This window comes from Manis pentadactyla, chromosome 12, assembly GCF_030020395.1.
Source record: "Manis pentadactyla isolate mManPen7 chromosome 12, mManPen7.hap1, whole genome shotgun sequence".
NCBI lineage: Eukaryota > Metazoa > Chordata > Mammalia > Pholidota > Manidae > Manis > Manis pentadactyla.
In genome coordinates, this window is record NC_080030.1 from 492,358 (window position 1) to 510,926 (window position 18,569).

The 18,569-nt window shown below is 52.5% G+C and overlaps 1 protein-coding gene across 1 annotated transcript; it reads right to left on the reverse strand.

Annotated features, from left to right (window-relative positions):
* Window positions 1-500: 500 nt before the first annotated feature.
* LOC118930378 (laminin subunit beta-3-like) lies at window positions 501-17,731 on the reverse strand. The gene is given in 15 exon segments (XM_057489532.1): window positions 501-1,138; window positions 3,437-3,571; window positions 3,574-3,589; window positions 4,338-4,514; window positions 4,913-5,054; window positions 5,442-5,637; window positions 8,866-9,010; window positions 13,450-13,647; window positions 13,925-14,130; window positions 14,223-14,395; window positions 15,627-15,967; window positions 15,970-16,007; window positions 16,222-16,345; window positions 17,329-17,525; window positions 17,659-17,731. Coding segments are annotated over 15 exon segments (2,298 nt in total). The 3' UTR covers window positions 501-1,001.
* Window positions 17,732-18,569: the final 838 nt, after the last annotated feature.

Genomic DNA, 18,569 nt, shown 5'->3' on the forward strand with positions numbered 1-18,569 from the left:
TACCACATCTGTGGCCTTGGGGGAGTGACTCAGCCTAAGGGCCTTGGTTTCCCCACTTGTCACATGGGACCACCAACACCACGGACATCCTGAGATGACATAGACGGCATGTCCAGCACAGTGTGCTCAGTAACTGATTATCAATCAAGAAGTTAAAGTAAATGAAGTCCTAGCACAGTGCATGCCTGAGCCACGGTTATCACACAGTCATGCCTTTTCCATATTTGCCCGCCCCCCCCCACACCATACACACACAAATACACTTTCCTTTACTTCTCTTTGACATCCCAGAAGACACAGATCCTGGTCTGAGCTCTGCCTCAAGAAGCTGTGTGAACTTTGTACATGTTACTTTCCTTCCCTGGACTTCTACTTCCTCGTCTGTAAATGAGAAGTGGGATCACTGTGGACAGATGAAAATGGCTCCTCTGGTTTCTCAAGGATGGATGCATCAGGTCCTGAGGCAAAGGGGTCCAGTCTCCCTAAGTTTGGGAGGTCAGCAGGCTGGACTGGGAGTGAGGCAGGCTACGGCTTCATACAGTTCTAAGCCTTGACCGTGGGCAGAGGAGCACCCAGGAACCCCAAATGGGAGACAGAAACAAGTGATGAAGCTATATTTAATGGGGAGACAGACCATTTTCCCTCTTTCAACCTCCAGGGTTCTTTCCACAGATGTTTATTGGGCTTTTCACTTGTATATCATTTTCCGTTAAGAGTTCGTGTTGATCCAGGAGTCAGCCTCAGTGGAGGATGAAGGGCAGGAACACTACTGCCCAGCCAAGCTTCCCCCGCATGACACGGCCCGCCTCCACCATCTGGGTCCCCTCAGCTCAGGCTCAGCTGCAGCCCAGAACGATCTCGACAGGTGCACACCAGGGGTCGGCCAGGCTGTGCTTTGGGCTGCATATAAGTCTCCCAGAGATGAAAAACATTCCAACCCAGTCTGTCCCCCAAAAGCACAGAGGGCAGGTGAGTGGGGCCAGGGGCTGGGAGCCGGAGCATCACTTGCAGGTGGCGTAGTAGAGCACGTGCCCATTGATGTGGTTGCGAATCTTCTCCACATATTTCTCCAGCCCTGGCAGGTCCACTGAGCAAAGCATGACGGCCAGGCTCCCCTGAAGCAGATCCAACTCCATGTCTGAGGATAGATGGAACCGCAGGGTGGAGGAGCTGCTAGTGAGGAACCCACCGGCCCCCGACCTTTTCCTCTCCTCCCACCCACCTAGAGGCAGCCCCTGCAGGAGAAACCACCTCCAGGGCTGTCTGGCCTCAGGCAACTCTCCCCTCGGCGTACCACCCCCCCGAGCACGCAGGGAGGATGTGAAGTTCTCTGAAGTGAACTAGCGCGGTCCGTCCCTCCTGTCAGGCTGGGCGGGGGTCTCCTCTGTCGTATTCACGAGAGCTCCCAGCCTCAGCCCTGACGTTTCCAGGAATGAGCAGGGAGCGCACTGCCTCCCAGGGCTCCACCTTCAGGCAGCTCTAGGTGTTAGGAAAGTCTTCTCGTTAAGTCAGAATCTGAGCACTCCTTGCTTCCACCCAGTTGTCTAGGTCTGTCTCCTAAGGGTATGGGAACATATCTGCTCTCTCTCCCCCGTGGGGATCCTTCAAATGCCTGAGGCCGCATCTTCTCCAGGTCAAGCCTCCCTAGTTCCTTCAGCCAGTCTTCATCTGATGTAATTATCGAGCCCTTCCCTACCTCCGCACCCTGGCCACCCTCCCTGTGATATGTCCAGGTTTGTCAGTGTCCCTCCTGAGGATGTAGCAGCCACCACAGAACACCACCCCACAGGCGGGATCCTATCAGCCAAGTATAACTGGGTTGTTACTGGGCTGGCATTACTAAGCCAGCCAGCACCCCTATGGACCTATGGGTGGATAAAATGTTGACATTTAACAGCCGCTGTCCTACTCCCTGGTCCCCACTCCCACAAGTCCCCTCTCTGAGATCTTTCCGATCATCCTGAAATTAAGGATAAATCCCTGCAAGCAGGCAAATGCCTTTCCCAATGCTACAACCTGAGCCTTTTCTGGTTGGCAGGCACATGACACAAATAGTTAATAAATGTTTTTAATATCATCCCTGAGCCATTTCTCCCCTTATTTTGGTGGCTGCTTTTCGTATCTTTTTGCTCTTTTGGCAGCAGCAAGGCACTGCTGACCCACGACACTACTGAGCCAAGCGTCTGGAGTCTTTTTCAGGTGAGTAACAACTCATATTTGCTTATCACTTACCAGTAATGACATATTTTCAGCTACATTAGGCACTGAGAAGCCAGGCCTCAACTGAGCTGGGCCTGTGGGGTTAAGCCCAAATGAGGCCAGAGCGGGAGATGTTTCTCCGTATGTACTTTAAGGATATCCTTTCAGTTCTTCCAACATTGCCATAGAATACTGGTTCTGTTACCTATTGTGTCATCTGTCATGCACAGAGTTTGATAAGCAAGTTCTCTATCTTCCTCTTAAACACTCACAAACATGGGCAGGGCACATACTGACCCAGCCCCAGGACCCCTCCCCCTCGGTCTGCACCCCTCGCTTCACCCTTCAGGTCTGGCTGGCTGCAGCCTCGTGTCTTCTCTCTGCCAGCTCGCCAGGCCAACCTTCTCTGTGCTGTCCACCTGGCTGGTCAAATGGATCTTGTCTGTTTTATTCTAAAATCCAGGGAAATTCTGTTCCTGGCATTCGCTGGGCACACTTGTGCAGAGACCTAACCATCATGTCTTTAGAAATTAAATGTGGATGCCAGAAATTCCTACCCTCCTTCCTGAGGAAATGCAGAACCCTTTGGTGATGGCTACGTTCATTATGCATCTGCCAGGGTGAAGATCCTTTTGCCTCCAGGGCAGAGTCTGCCCTCCTCCCCCAGACGTGGAGGTGGTCCCCTGGATCCACCGCAGTGACCCCACGCTGCTTACCCCCCACCTGTTCTGTCCTCCCCAGCCCTCCTCTCCTGCGGGCTGTACCCTGCCCCTGCCCTCCACATGCCTTGTTCCTTCCCACCAACCTCGTCTTGACGTCCCTCCTCTTCCTCACATCCTCACCCAGGCCTGTGCCTCCTGCCAGGCCCACATCAAACCTTATCTCTTCTCAACTTCGCCTGTTCTCTGACATTATTTATCACCTGAACCCCTAGAGGTCTTGTTATTTAGGTTTCTATCACAGACCCCTTGTTAAATACAGCTTAATGCCTCTCGTGGACAAGAAGAACAATGTCTGCCTCTGGAATGCAAGCCGCTGGGCAGGGCAAATCTCCCGAACATCGTTGCCTTCCCCCAGCCCCATCACTATGCCTCCTCCTTACCAGGTGCTCAGCACATCCCTGCTGGTCTCACCCCCTCAGCACCGCTAACTCCAGCAAGAGGGGGCCACAGAAGACCCGGGCTGGGCTCCGCCTCTGGGAGCGCCCAGGAGTCCAAGCCCCTGGCCATCCCCTCACCTTTCAGCCTGCCCATCATCTCCGTGGTCTCTCCAAACAGTTCCTCTGCCTCCGTCTTGATGCTCAGGATCCGGCTGCCCTGCTCATCCAGCATGGGGCTCTGCCCCAACTGGTCCTTCAATTCTGCATATTTTTTTTTATTCTTTCAAATCCCTGAAAATTATAGGATAGTCTCAGTGTTGCCATCATCACCATCCAAAGTCCTCAAAACCTTCGTGGAAGCACATGGTATTACCAAAAACCACCCGCAGGTCAACTGCCTCCTTATATTCTGCATGGGTTGGTTTTGCTTATAAAAACCCCTAGGCCACAAACTGTAACTTAAGCTCCTGTATGTCCCTCCCTCCATCTGCGCCTCCTGTCCTTTCACACCTCACTTGCAGCAGAGTGCCAGGCACAGTTGTCCCTGAATTGTATACATGGCAGCCTGGCCTTTGTGCTGGAACCACAACTGCCAAAGTTCCTGGCAAACTGCTAAAACTGCTGGAGACATCGGGAATGGCACTTTGGTCTTCTCTCTGATGTAACTCCAACACCGATGGGCCAGGGTCAAGACAGTGAGGCAGCGAGTGTCTGTCTGGGCTAGGTGGCCACGAGAGGGGACAAGCTTTGGCCTGGGTGTCAAGAGACCCATGGGCCTGACAAAGTTACCACTTCATCTGTAAAAGGAGCGGGATTGGACTAGATAATTTCCAACATGCTTGAACCAGCTACCCCAAAGCAACCAGAGGTAGTTTCGGATTTGGCCACGTTTGGGTGAATCCTGAAGCCCCACGAGGTTATTCTAGAACAGCTGTTGCTCTAGTTGCCTTTGAGCCCATGGTCTTATGAAGTGTACAAAGTCCACTCCTGCTCAGGCCCCCATGCTGTACTTCCAGGACGGCCTCTGCCCTCTCTGTACCTCCTGGGCACTCAGTGCCTGCTGGCTGGTGCCCGCTGCAAGCTGCTGGGCCTGGGCTGCTTGCACTCGCTGCTGCCCTGCCTGGCTCCGGAGCGCCTCCGTCCAAGCCCGGAAGTCACCGAGCTGCTCCCTCATGCTGGTCACCAGTCTTTCTGCTGGCCCCAGGACCTGCTGAACCTTTTGAAAAGAGGGAGGCTGGGGGTTTGTGGTGGGTCTCATAAGCAGTAGCTGTCATCCTTTTCTCCAGCGCATCAGGCAGCCAAAACTCTCTCCAACCAGGTCATCGCTATTGCCCCTTCCCTATCCGCTCTGTCCCCTCGCATCCAGGCCTCCTCCTTCCCCAGCAGCTGAGCTGACCCCCACCCTACTGCAGCTCAGCCCCTGCCCCTGCCTTCTGCACCCGGCCCTGAGACCAGAAAAACAAAAGCTCAAAGCCAGTCCCAATGCTTATAACCTTTCTTCTTTAGGGTCCCAGTTCAGGTGCCGTCCAAGTCGCTTTCTGCATTTTCTATGCGTTGTGCCTAAATCTGTCTGTTCATTCCCAAATATGGGGGATGGAAGCCATAAAGCCTCACCTCGGCAACCCTGTCCTGCATAAGCTGAAGGGAACAGTGGGTGCCCTGCGTGGTGTCCTGGGCCTCCTGCAGCACCATGGTGCCCTGCTGCAGGTTCCCCACCACATCCTCCACCTGGCACTCCACTGCCTAGGCTCGGCTCCTGGAGCCACAGAGAAGGAGAGAGAGGAGAGAGAAGGAGTGAATAACAAACGGATAGTTGAGTGGCTCAATTCACTCACCAGGCTAGAATATCCTTCCCAGCAGAGACAACAAAAGGAATCTTAACTCAGTAGCATTTCCATCCCAAGATCCCACCTAGCAGACATGACATATGTGTTATGTCTGAGATGCCCTTTGGGCCTGGTTTCCAATATGGAAGACAGGACTGTGTGATGTTTCACCTGGACACCCCTTTCTGTCCCCCAGCCCTCGGTACCCACCCCCACCAACCTGCAGAGACTCCTCTCCCTCTCCCATCAAGCAGAGGAGTTGGGGAGCAAAACACAGGCCCAATCCTGGGCAGGGAGTTCAGGGCCCAGAGCCATACCTGGCCTTCTCAGCCTCATCCTGGAGCCTGCAAGCCCGGGCGATGTCCTGCTTGGTCTGGGACAGCACCAGGTCCACGTTGGGGAGCCTGGCTGCAATGGCCTGGATCTCACTCATCCTCTTCAGGACTTTGGCAGAGTCTGTGGGCAGCACAGCCTCTCTGACCTCCTGCATGGTGGCCGCGTCTGTGTCAGGGTCTGGAAGATAGCAGCCCATCAGACTGGGGGAGCCCAGCCACCTCCCCGAAGGTCAGGGGCCTCTCCAGGCCGAGCAGCACCCACAGGAAGCTCAGTCCCTGCCCTGGCTGCTCCGTCCCAGGCACACTCAGGTGCCCACTCCCGGAGAATTTCCGGGAACCCTGGAGGAGAGGAGCATCAGCACAGCTGTGGTAACTCAGTGTCTGATGCCACGGGAGTTGTAGGCGGAAGAGAGGAGGTGGTGCCAGACAGCTGGAACCAAACAACACCTGGAGTACAAACTTAATCAGCCCTGAGCTGGGGAGAGCCATCAGGAACTGGAACTGCTTCCTTGGCAGTAAGACCCCTTCCATGGGCCCCTCCTCAGGCCAGAGTGGTCATTTTTGCAAAGGCAGATAAAGATTCTCAGGTCTTTGCTCAAATACCACCTTCTCATAGAGGCTGGCCCTGGCCATCTGATCTAGAATCGCAACCTCCACCCTAGGCCATCCCTCCTCTCCTCCTCCTCTGCTTTATCTTTCCCCCAGCATGTATCACTTCCCACATGCCAAATGCTTTACTCATTGTGGATAAAGTGAAGGTTCCTGTGGCCAGGATTCTCACCTGGCCCTGGGTGGCTAGCTCACTACACACGTGTGGGCCATGCATCATTCCTGGCTCTATATAAAAGAGCCCTGCCAGGGCTCTGGGCGACATCGTGGCATGGCTGCATGGCTGCAGGCAGAGCTGTGCAGGCAGAGAGGCCCAGAGGCAGAGACCGGCTTGCTGCATGCAGACTCGCTCTGATTGGATGGGATGTTAGGGATTGACCTGCCACTGTGGAAATAAAGTTGGGTAAAGCCCTTTCACCCCAAGAACATTCTACTATCATTTCCTTGGTCACATTGAATCCACAGTGAACCCATTGGCAAGACACTCATTTTTCTGGTGTTTTGTCTGTTACCCCACCAGGACAAATCTCCACGATGGCAGGACCTGGGTTTCATCCACGACTCTATCCCCAGGTCCTAGCACAGCATCTGACTCTGAGAGGCACTCGGTATTTGTAGAGTAAATGAATGATTGAAAGATCTCCAGACCCAGGCCTCTTTTACTATTCAAGCAATCTGGGACAGGTCAGATGGCTTCTCTGGGCTCAGTTTCCTGGTCTGTGAAATGGCAGTAACAGTCCTCAACCTGAAGGGATGAAATGAAACAATCAATTCAAAAAAATTTTACCGCCCAGTTCTGGGTCAGAGTAAGGCCAGAAGCACAGAGATGGCATCCTCCCTGCCATTTCACCCTGTTCACTTCTGTAGATTCTACTGGTATTGACCTGGGGGCACCCACCCAACCTAAAGGTTTCCCCTGGACTCAACTTCCTGTGAAGAGTCTCACTCTGCAATCAGAGTTTCCTCACTGGCTACCTACACAGGCCCCAGCCCCAGTGTCCTCCTTGCTAGATGGAGGGACATTCCTGGAAGGCAGAAGCCATGCCTCATTCATTGCTGTGTCCCTTCAGAGCCAGATTCACACACTGCAGGGGCGCAAACCATGATTATGGCTGAGTTCATGAAGTTGGTTTATCTCCAGCTGCAGGTTTGCACAAGGACCTCCTCCTAGAGATCATCGACCTCTCATCTAATGCAGAGCCCTACACCCAGAACAAGACTTACCGCGCCCCTTCCCCAGAAAGTCTCCCACAGAGAGCACACTCCCAACTAGCTTGGGCCCTCCCTTTATTCTGTGTCACTTTGGCTGTGCCCACAGGCACGGTCTGAGTTACACTCATTTTAATGTGCATCGAGTCTCAGGGTGGGCTTAGCAGACATCCACTGCTCCAAACGGCTAAGATTGAAAATCAGATTAGATTTGGTCCCTGCCCCATGGAACTCGAACCTGATGGGACAGACAGGCACATGACCAGGGAAGCATGACCCTCAATAGGATGCTAGGATGGCCACATGGGTCGGGCACCACCTCCCTGCATCCCCAAGGAATTCCCACCCCGCCCCCGCCCCCACCACCCATTCTGGGGCTCTCTGGGACGCTGACCCCAGCGTGGCTTTTGGCAAACCCTGGGACCTCAGCAGACCCTTCCTGCCCATCTCTGACCTGCCATCCACTCATGAGGGGGCTTTGGCCTGTTTGGAGCAAGAGCACCACTACAGTAGCAAGAAAGCCACTGTTGTTAGACTAAGCCCTCGGCTCACATGAGCTGGGCTGCCAGCCAAGCAAATTCCCTGGCAGGGTTGAGAAATCTAATAATATCAACTCATATTCCTGAGGCACCTTTGATTTTTCAAAACACATTTTACATCAGTTACTAGATCCTCAGAATAGATGTGTGAAATACTAGCATCCCAGTTTGCAGAAGCGACAGATGAGGCAAAGAGAGCCGTGACTTGCCCAAAGTCACACAGGTTTCCTCTCTCCTGTCCGGGGATCTTTCCATTCCCCAGGGTGGCAAGAGAGGGGATCTGGTTCATTTATTCTTCCCACCAATGCTGGGTGCTTTTCTGAGTCTGTCCTTACCCTGGGTGCAGGTGACAGTGAACAAGACAGATGGCCATCCTTGCCCTTTTAGAGTTTAGAGTCTAGTTCAGAGACAAACAACACATGCGTAGACGAGTGAATTCAACAACCACGGGCTGGAAGCAGTGCAATGAAGGTCAGACAGCAAAGGGGAAAGGATGGGAGGGGAAGACCACACTGGAGGGAGGGGAGGTCAGGCCAGGGCTTTCTAGGGAGATGTTACTTAAACTGAGGCCTCAAGCACAAGAACCAGCAGCCTTGGAAAGAGCATTCCAGGCAGAGCAAATAAAAGTCTCCAATGCAGGCAAGGGCCTGGCCTGTTCAAAGGTGGTCAGCGAGCAAAGAGGGGAAGACGTAGTTCACACCTTGGAGGGGAGCAGAGGCCATGCGAGGAGCTGGGGGTGCGTTCCCAGAATGAGGGGGAGCCAGGGGATGGTTTTGAGCATGAGTGGGATGTGATCTCCCTTACATAGTTCCCAGAGATGTGTCAGGCTCTTCTGCTGAGAACCAACCGCAAGGGAGCAGGAGGGAAGACAGGAGAACCACGAGAGGGCGTGGCTGCCATGCAGGCAAAGGGTGGGGGCCTGGCCCGGGTGGCACAGAGGCCAGGGCAGGAGGCAGCTGGCTGAGGAACTGGATCACGGACAGGGAACGGGAGGACGAGGGACAGGCAGGCCAAACACGTGCTGAAGGGCGCGTGGAGGCCAGGCTCACCGGAGAGGAAGTCCCGGACCTGCTGGAGGAGGCACCTCATGCATCTCAGGTCTTCCTCCATCTGGGAGTGGCTGGTGCTCACCTGGGTCTCCAGGCGCTGAGCATCGGACCGCACCTGCAGGGAGGCTTCCTCGGCAGCCCTGATCTGCAGACACACTCGAAAGGTCAGGAGCGGGCATGGCCCTGGGAGCATGTCTCACCTGCCCCCAGGATTCTGGGGAACCTGCTCCCCAAGACCTACCTGGGAAACATTTGTAACTAATTTGGTTTGGCCCCAGAAGAAATGATGTGGAATCAGGTTTAAAAAGCCCAAAACGGAGGGGGCGGAAGATGGCGGCGTGAGTAGAGCAGCGGAAATCTCCTCCCAAAACAACATATATCTATGAAAATATAACAAAGACAACCCTTCCTAGAATAAAGATCAGAGGACACAGGACAATATCCAGACCACATCCGCACCTGAGAGAACCCAGCGCCTCGCGAAGGGGGTGAGATACAAGCCCCGGCCCCGCGGGAGCCGAGCGCCCCTCCCCCCAGCTCCCGGCGGGAGAAGAGCAGGCAGAGCGGGAGGGAGACGGAGCCCAGGGCTGCCGAACACCCAGCCCCAGCCATCCGGGCCAGAGTGCAGGGCCCTCGATACTAGGAAAACAGGGCAGCAAGAACAGTGAGCAGGCACTGGAGGCTGGGCGACAGAGGACATAAGAAAAGCGCGCGACCATTTTTTTTTTTTTTGCTTTTTTGTAAAGGGGACACTAACAGATGGAAACTCATCCCATGCTCGTGGCTAGGAAGAATTAATATCGTCAAAATGGCCATCCTGCCCAAAGCAATATACAGATTTGATGCAATCCCTATGAAACTACCAGCAACATTCTTCAATGAACTGGAACAAATAATTCAAAAATTCATATGGAAACACCAAAGACCCCAAATAGCCAAAGCAATCCTGAGAAAGAAGAATAAAGTAGGGGGGATCTCACTCCCCAACTTCAAGCTCTACTATAAAGCCATAGTAATCAAGACAATTTGGTACTGGCACAAGAGCAGAGCCACAGACCAATGGAACAGACTAGAGAATCCAGACATTAACCCAGACATATATGGTCAATTAATATTTGATAAAGGAGCCATGGACATACAATGGCGAAATGACAGTCTCTTCAACAGGTGGTGCTGGCAAAACTGGACAGCTACATGTAGGAGAATGAAACTGGACCATTGTCTAACCCCATATACAAAAGTAAACTCAAAATGGATCAAAGACCTGAATGTAAGCCATGAAACCATTAAACTCTTGGAAGAAAACATAGGCAAAAACCTCTTAGACATAAACATGAGTGACCTCTTCTTGAACATATCTCCCCGGGTAAGGAAAACAACAGCAAAAATGAGTAAGTGGGACTATATTAAGCTGAAAAGCTTCTGTACAGCAAAAGACACCATCAATAGAACAAGAAGGATCCCTACAGTATGGGAGAATATATTTGAAAATGACACATCCGATAAAGGCTTGACGTCCAGAATATATAAGGAGCTCTCACGCCTCAACAAACAAAAAACAAATAACCCAATTAAAAAATGGGCAGAGGAACTGAACAGACAGTTCTCCAAAAAAGAAATACAGATGGCCAACAGACACATGAAAAGATGCTCCACATCGCTAATTATCAGAGAAATGCAAATTAAAACTACAATGAGGTATCACCTCACACCAGTAAGGATGGCTGCCATCCAAAAGACAAACAACAACAAATGTTGGCGAGGCTGTGGAGAAAGGGGAACCCTCCTACACTGCTGGTGGGAATGTAAGTTAGTTCAACCATTGTGGAAAGCAGTATGGAGGTACATCAAAATGCTCAAAACAGACTTACCATTTGACCCAGGAATTCCACTCCTAGGAATTTACCCTAAGAACGCAGCAATCAAGTTTGAGAAAGACAGATGCACCCCTATGTTTATTGCAGCACTATTTACAATAGCCAAGAATTGGAAGCAACCTAAATGTCCATCAAGAGATGAATGGATAAAGAAGATGTGGTACATATACACAATGGAATACTACTCAGCCATAAGAAAAGGGCAAATCCAATCATTTGCAGCAACATGGATGGAGCTGGAGGGTATTATGCTCAGTGAAACAAGCCAAGCGGAGAAAGAGAAATACCAAATGATTTCACTTATCTGTGGAATATAAGAACAAAGGAAAAACTGAAGGAACAAAACAGCAGCAGAATCACAGAACTCAAGAATGGACTAACAGGTACCAAAGGGAAAGGGACTGGGGAGGATGGGTGGGTAGGGAGGGATAAGGGGGGGAGAGGAAGAAGGGGGGTATTAAGATCAGCATCCATAGGGGGGTGGGAGAAAGGGGAGGGCTGTACAACACAGAGAAGACAAGTAGTGATTCTACAACATTTTGCTATGCTGATGGACAGTGACTGTAAAGGGGTTTATAGGGGAGACCTGGTATAGGGGAGAGCCTAGTAAACATAATATTCGTCATGTAAGTGTAGATTAGTGATAGCAAAAAAAAAAAAAAAAAGGCAGTTCCTGTGTGGTAACCTCCAACGAGTTCTACACAAGGGTATAAAGGGCATATAAAAGTGTAGGCAAAGGGTCTGTTTGTGTTTATACAGAGGATCAAAGCCTAATTGGGCTACCCCGAAAATGAACTAAGATACGATATGAAAAAGGACTTCCAACATCAGCACTCTCTGGAAGACTCATGCCAAAAGATGATCATCAAAAAACCCCAACAAAGATCCACGCACTGCTACAGGTGTAGATGCACTCATCCCACCAGTTCCTGGACTTGCCATGGGAATGAAGGAGATATCTAAGCTGGCCTGTGCATACAGTGAAACAACAAATTTGACTGGATCTATACTGTTGGAACTCAACCAAGAATTTGGAGAAGTGCAAATTGTAGCGCTCCAAAATCTTACAACTACAAACTATTTATTGTTAAAAGAACATATGGCATGTGAACAGTCCCCAGGAATGGGTTGTTTTAATTTGTCTGATTTCTCTCAGACTGTTCAAGTTCATTTGGACAATATCCACCATATCATAGATAAGTTTTCACAAATGCCTAAGGTGCCTAACTGGTTTTCTTGGTTTCACTGCAGATGGCTAGTAATTACAGATATGCTTTGGTTATGTAACTATACTCCTATTATGTTAATGTGTGTGTGCAATTTAAGTAGTAGCTTAAAACCTATACATGCTGAAGTTACTCTACAAGAAGATATGTCAAAGAAATAATCAATCTTCCCATGTTTTCTTCCGCCTGCTACTTCTATAGCTTTTCTTCTTCCTTCCTAATTACAACCCTTAAATAGAATTCGTGCCTCATATCAAATTTACCGAGTATCATAATTCTTCCAAGTGGTAAAGATACCTCAAGACAAATGCTGGGCATAGAAGCCACAGGGCATAAATATGCAAAGAAGTAAAAAGCTAACTTTTTCAAACAATAAGGCTTCTCTCTCACTTACCAACTCTACATTTCCCTGTATGGCCCCGGAAGATGACTGGTTAGCCAGAGACGGGTAAGATTCCTCAAGGGAGGAACAACCTAAGACAGGCACAGTCGCAGGGGGGCCATCAGGTGAGAAATTGGGGATCAACAGAGGTGAGGCTTAGAACCTCACCCCCCCTGTTCTGAGAGAAATCTTCTGCATACGTGGATGTTTTATTGCCCTGGTCTAGCTTGGATTAACACATAGTCTACAGGCACACACCTGATCATCTACATGTGCTCTCTTACAACACTAAACTATGTTTTCTACCTTTATCTTGTATCTACCTACCACTTCAGCATTTTATTAAAAATAATAATAATAAAGAGAGAAATGTGGTATCCACATATAAATCAAGTATAAAAACCAAATGAGTATTCATATTTGAACTGACTGTTTAGAGTTCATAATGCATGAGCAAAACCGAAAGCTTCTGTGATGACTGCCCTTGTACTGTTCACTATGTAACTTATTCATTATGTAAGAATTTGTTCTACATGTAAAAACTTGTTTGTTATGCCTCAGAAGATTGGAGACTGACGAAAATTAGGCTTGGGGTGGATTAATGATTGTGCATTGAGCATTGACTCCCCTATACAGAATTTTATTGTCGTTAACAACCATTTGATCAATAAATATGAGAGATGCCCTCACAAAAAAAAAAAAAAAAAAAAAGAAGGACAGACTTCCAATGGTAAAATAAATAAGTAACCGGGATGTAAGGTATAGCATAAGGAATATAGTCAAGATATTGTAACAGCCTGGTAGGGTGATAGCTGGAACCTAGAATTATGTATATAAATGTTCTACCACTGTGTTGTACACTTGAAACTCATGTAATGTAATACTGTGTGTCAACTACCCTTTAATAAAAAATAATTATTTAAAAAAAAAAAAAAAAAAGCCCAAAACATTGGCCCCAAACTCTCTCACTTGCTGTGGGGCCTCAGATAAGTCACCTAATGACTTAGACTTTGGTCTCCTGCCTGTACAATGGGACTGACTTGCCCGGGAGGCTCTATCCCCTCTGCTGTAGTGCCCACCCCACCGTGGCAGCACCTACCATCTGCCTGGTCTGCTGGAGCTGGACGTTGAAGCCCTGCAGCTGCTTGGCCACCTGCCCTGCCACCCGGAAGGCCCCACCTGCCCTGGGGAGGGCACCTATGCAGTGGGAGCCACAGGCCGTGATGTTGTCTCGGGGACACAGCTCTCCAGGGTACCCTTTTGGGGTGCAGGCTGCCTGCTGGGAGCCCCCACAGAGCTGTGGAAAGAGGGGGACATCAGAGAGGGTACCCAAGGCTCCTCAACAACCCACATCCCACACCCAGGGTACAAACAGCCAGAATTCTCCATGGCAACCAGGCACCAGAAACTTGTTTCCTTGGCAATTGCCAAGCACACAGTGAGGAGCCAAAGAACTGGATGGGTTGGGGGTAGGGTGCCCTCACATTGCCCTAGTGGGAAACATGTAGCGGCAGTTGGTGTGTGACAAGCTGGGCCAGGGGCTCCAGGCAGTGGCAGTCCATGCCAGGAGTCACCTTGTTGATGGTGGGGGTCAGATCAGGCAAGGAAGCCATCTCCAGCTGCAGGGCCTCGAGCCGGGGGCCCACAGCTCCTGCTCCTCCGCCGGCCTGTGTCGCCTGCCTCTCCGCCTCCCTCCGGCTGCCCCTGAGCTGGAGCAGCAGGCAGGAGCTATTGGAGACCTGCCGAGCCGCCTGCAGTGACCGCTGGTAGGCCGCAGTATCTGGGAGGCCCCTGCGGCAAGAGGACGGGAATTGGGCCACCGTGAGCCTGGCGGCAGGGGGATGGAGGAGGAGAAGGTGCGGCATAGATGGCGGCGGGAGGCCTCACCAGGAAGATCGGCACTGCTGATTTCTTCCGACTGCTTCCTCTTGCTCTGATACATAACGAGGAGGTGACTGAAGCTTCAACCCACACTGGCCAGGTCTTCCGGGAGGGACAAGATCTCCTCTAGGGTCAGATCGGGCTGCAGGCCCTGGAGACTCCGCCTGGGATGGGAGACAAGCCTTCACTAGAAGAAAGGAGAGGGTTCTCCCCCCGGAACCAGCCATGCCCTTGGAGGAACTGAGGCAGGAGGAAGGACTTCAGCAAAGGCAACAGAATGCACAGCCCTCCAGTCGGAGAGAGTTGTGTAGCACAAAGGCTGGGAGAGCCGGCAGGACCGCCCTCCATCTGCAGGGTTTGGGGGTGTCCATAAAGACCCCTCCTTCCTTGAGCTGTGTGATCTGGACACTCCGTTCTCCTCCACGTCCCCACAGCTGGCTTCCTCAAGGAGCCCACCCTGACCCCCTCCTCTTGGCTGGCTGCACACTGACTTCAGCCGCCCACCACCTGATGAACTGGATCCGGGGCAGGGAGAAGGAGGACTACCCACCAGGCTCCCAGGTCTCCCTTCTGCAGGCCCCACTCCCCACTGAGCTCCCAGAGCTGCTGCCCTCTGCTCATCCGCACCGGAACGGGGGTCAGCGTCCACCCGCCCTGGTCCATGACCCCTGAGCTTTTGTCCTCCCTCTGCATCCCTTCTGCAGCTTGACCAACCGCCAACACCCTCCACAGCCTCACATTCTCCTCCTCCAGGCCTCGCTCAGTCATGAACATCCTTCCAAAGACCATCCTTCTGCACCTGCATTTCCAGCCTACCAAATACCTATGGACTCACTGCTCAACTTTGAGACATAGGTCAATCACAGTCCTGGATGGATCTGGGCTTCAGTACTCAGCAAGGGCTCAGGGAATACAAAGTAATTACGGAAGCTTCCAGAACCAAATCTCATGAACAAGATGGCTCTGCCAGTAGGAGGGGGGCTGTATGGGACTGCTCCCAACCCAAAGGCAAACGCAAGTTATTTTTAGAGCTCCTGCCTCTCGGATGCCCTCCACCAGGGTGACTAATGCAGAGCTGACTCTCCTACAGGCAACGCTGGGGACTTGAAAGAATGCCAGGCTTGGGCTCCTGCCTGGCCTCTGAGGCCCTGCTCTGCCCCTCAGTGGCCATGTGGCTCTGTCACTGCACCCATCTGTGCCTTTTTCCTCATCTGCAAAATGGAAGTCATAACACCAGCACACCAACCTCACAGGACTTGCAATTGTTAAAAGAGCAAGCATGGAAATGCTTTGTAACTGCAAAGGGCTGAACCAATGGGAGCAAGGACAAGTGTGCCCCTTATGTGCACCCATGTGGCTTAATTATTCTAAGTGCATGGCACGGAAAGGAATTACCCAATGGAGAAGATGGCATCGGCCAACTGGGCCACCTCCTGCTCCGGGACTGCGGCGCTGCCAAGGACTGCTTGGATCTGCTCAGTCTTGCTCTCTGCATCCGGAACCTGGGAGGCCAGGCTGCGGTCGTCCAGGCCTGGCCCAGGCCACAGGCTAGCGCTGGCATTGCAGAGGCTACTGAGATGTTTGGCCTGCTCCTGGAGGGCAGTATCATAGGTCTGGAAGCAAGGGTGGCAGGCCACGCACACTGGGTAGTGGTTGCAGAGGCCTCGCTGGCACTGGTCACAGCGAAGTCCGGTCAAGCCGGGGCGGCAGAGGCAGCGACCTGAGCCCTTGTCACACAGCCTGGGCCTTGTGTTCCCCGGAAGTCACAGTCACAAGCTGGCGGGGGAGAATGAAGGTCAGGGCTGGGTCAGGGAGACAGCGCAGCTGGTGGGAGAGCCCGAAGTGGAGGCCTGACCTCCAGCTCCTTCTACCTCACTTAGAATAATGGACTGTCAAGGCCAGAATAAAATCACAGTAATGACGGCAGAGAAGGCAAGCCTTTGCTCAGCACCCACTCTGCACTGGGCTGCTCTGTGCCCCACGTCCATACCCACATGACATTTGACCTTCACAACCACACCGTGATAGTAAGCCACCCTTCTTTTCCCATTTTTATAGATGAGGATCTGAGGCACAGAGAACTTAAGTGCAACGTGCCTTCCAGAAACTGGGGCCTAAAGAGGGGAGTGGCTCACCCCTGTCACCAGGGAGGTGGAGGCTGAGCAAGACCAGACCTGGGTCTGCTGGCTCCATGTCCCAGGCTCTTGTCACCACTTGTCAACCTGACTCTGGGGAGAGTACACCTTTCCCCCTGAGGACTCACTTTCTCCATCTATGAAGAAGGAAGAAACATCCTTCTCCCACTACTGGGCCCTAGAGGTGGCTTCTGGGAAATGCTTTCTCAAGGATGTAGGCAGCAAAGCAGCCCTCCTGTCACACAGACAGGTGGGCTAATCAGCCAGCCATAGGGGTGGGGCCCAGCCAACTGGCAGGGGCAGTAGGGGAGCATGTGCCACCTCAGGTGGCAGGGCATGCATCCCTGTGCCATAGAGAAGGTCCTCCCATAACACAGGCCCATACGCCCCCTGCCCCGAGCTCACCCCAGCTCATCCCACAGCCTCAGTGCCCACCCCCCGACCCAGTGGACACCCACCTCAGCACCCAATAGCTCCGTCTCCATAGGCCCTGTCTGGACACTGGCGGATGGCCACAGCACTGCATGTCAGGCCACCAAACCCTTCCGTGCAGGGGCACTGCCCTGTGAACTGTGGGGGACAGCACCGTGCGGGAGTTCCCCGGAAGCCCCGGCCTTGCCTTGGCACAGGGGAAGTGGCCCACATCCCTGATCAGCAGACAGAGCCCAGGATTCACCAGCTGCCTGCGAACTGGTGTGCCCCCAAAATAAGGGCTTCCATCAGAGGCAGGCTCTGAAGTCAAAGGCCACAATGACCCTGCAGAAGGTGTGGTGAATATGGCATTGCAGAAGGCCCTGAGCCAAAGAGGAAGGGAGACTGGGTGGCCTTCCAAAAGGGGAATGAGGACAGCAGCAGCCCAGCCTGACTTTGGGGAGGCCCAGCGCAGCGTGCAGGGGAGACGGAGGCTGATGGGTGCAATCTTCCCCCGCTGAGGGGCCCACGGGGACACCCCCACCTCACACCTGGCTGCACTGGCGGCTGAGGGCATTCTGTGGGTCGCAGGCACACGGCTCACAGCCCCGGCCGCTGGCCAGCTCCCAGTGGTGGGGAGCACACTGGTCACACTTGGGGCCCACCACGTGGGGCAGACACTGGCAGCGCCCACTCTCCTCATCACACGGCACGTCCTGCCGGGACCCCAGGACGCTGCAGTCACAGCCTGTAGGAGGGAGGGCTACTAAGCTCTCAGCAGACAACCAAAACTCACCCCCAGAGGACATACATGAGGGCGGGGGCCCAGCCTGGGAAAGGAATCAGGCAGCGTCGTTCCCTCCAGATAACCTGTGACTCACAGGACCACCGCGCTTTCCCACCAGGGCCCGTCCGGGCAGCTTGGCCCCCCGCCCTCCTCCACCGGCTCGCCATCCCGCCTTCTGGCCCAGGCCGGTGCTGCCACCTGCTGGAATCCAGTGGCACAGCACGTGGCGTCCCAGAAACCAGGGCAACTCCTGAGCCTGGTAGCCCCAAGGGCCTTTCCCAAGCCAGGCCATGCTGGGTCCCCCTACTCATGGTGGCAGCCCTTTGGGTTGGCGTGGGTGAGCCCCGTAAAGCCCGGCTTGCATAGGTCACAGCGCTCCCCCTGCACATGCTCCTTGCACATGCACTGCCCGGTCACTGGGTCACAAGGAGCTCCCAGCACGGCCCCATCCGGATCACATTCACAGGCTGAGAGAAACGGCCACCACGGTCGGAATAAAGAAGGAAAGCAGGGAGTTACAAGGAGATTGAAGGAAGCCAGACTGCCTGGTTCAAATCCTTAATTCACCACTTACTGTCTTATAACCTGACAGTCTTAACCCCTCCACGTCTCAGTTTTCTCATCTGTAAAATGGGGATAGTTATACCATCCTCACAGACTTCTGCAAGGAAGAAATGAGTAAATGTAAAGCAGGTGGAACAGGACTTAACAACACATGTTAAGTCCGATAGAAGTTTCTGTTGTCATTATTTACTGAACAACCGCCAGATGCCACACAGCTGAGCACTGTCCCATGTTGCCTTATGCAATCCTCACGAGAACCCTGCAAGGTGAGGACAATTACCCTTCTTGTACCAATGAGGAAACTAAGGCCCAGAGATGTTGAGGCATTTACTCAAGGTCACACAGCAAATAAATGCCAGAAACTGAAGTCAAACTCAAGTCTTCTCCTCCTTTCCATAAACAAGTCATATCAACAGGAAATGAACCCTGCTGATGAAGCCC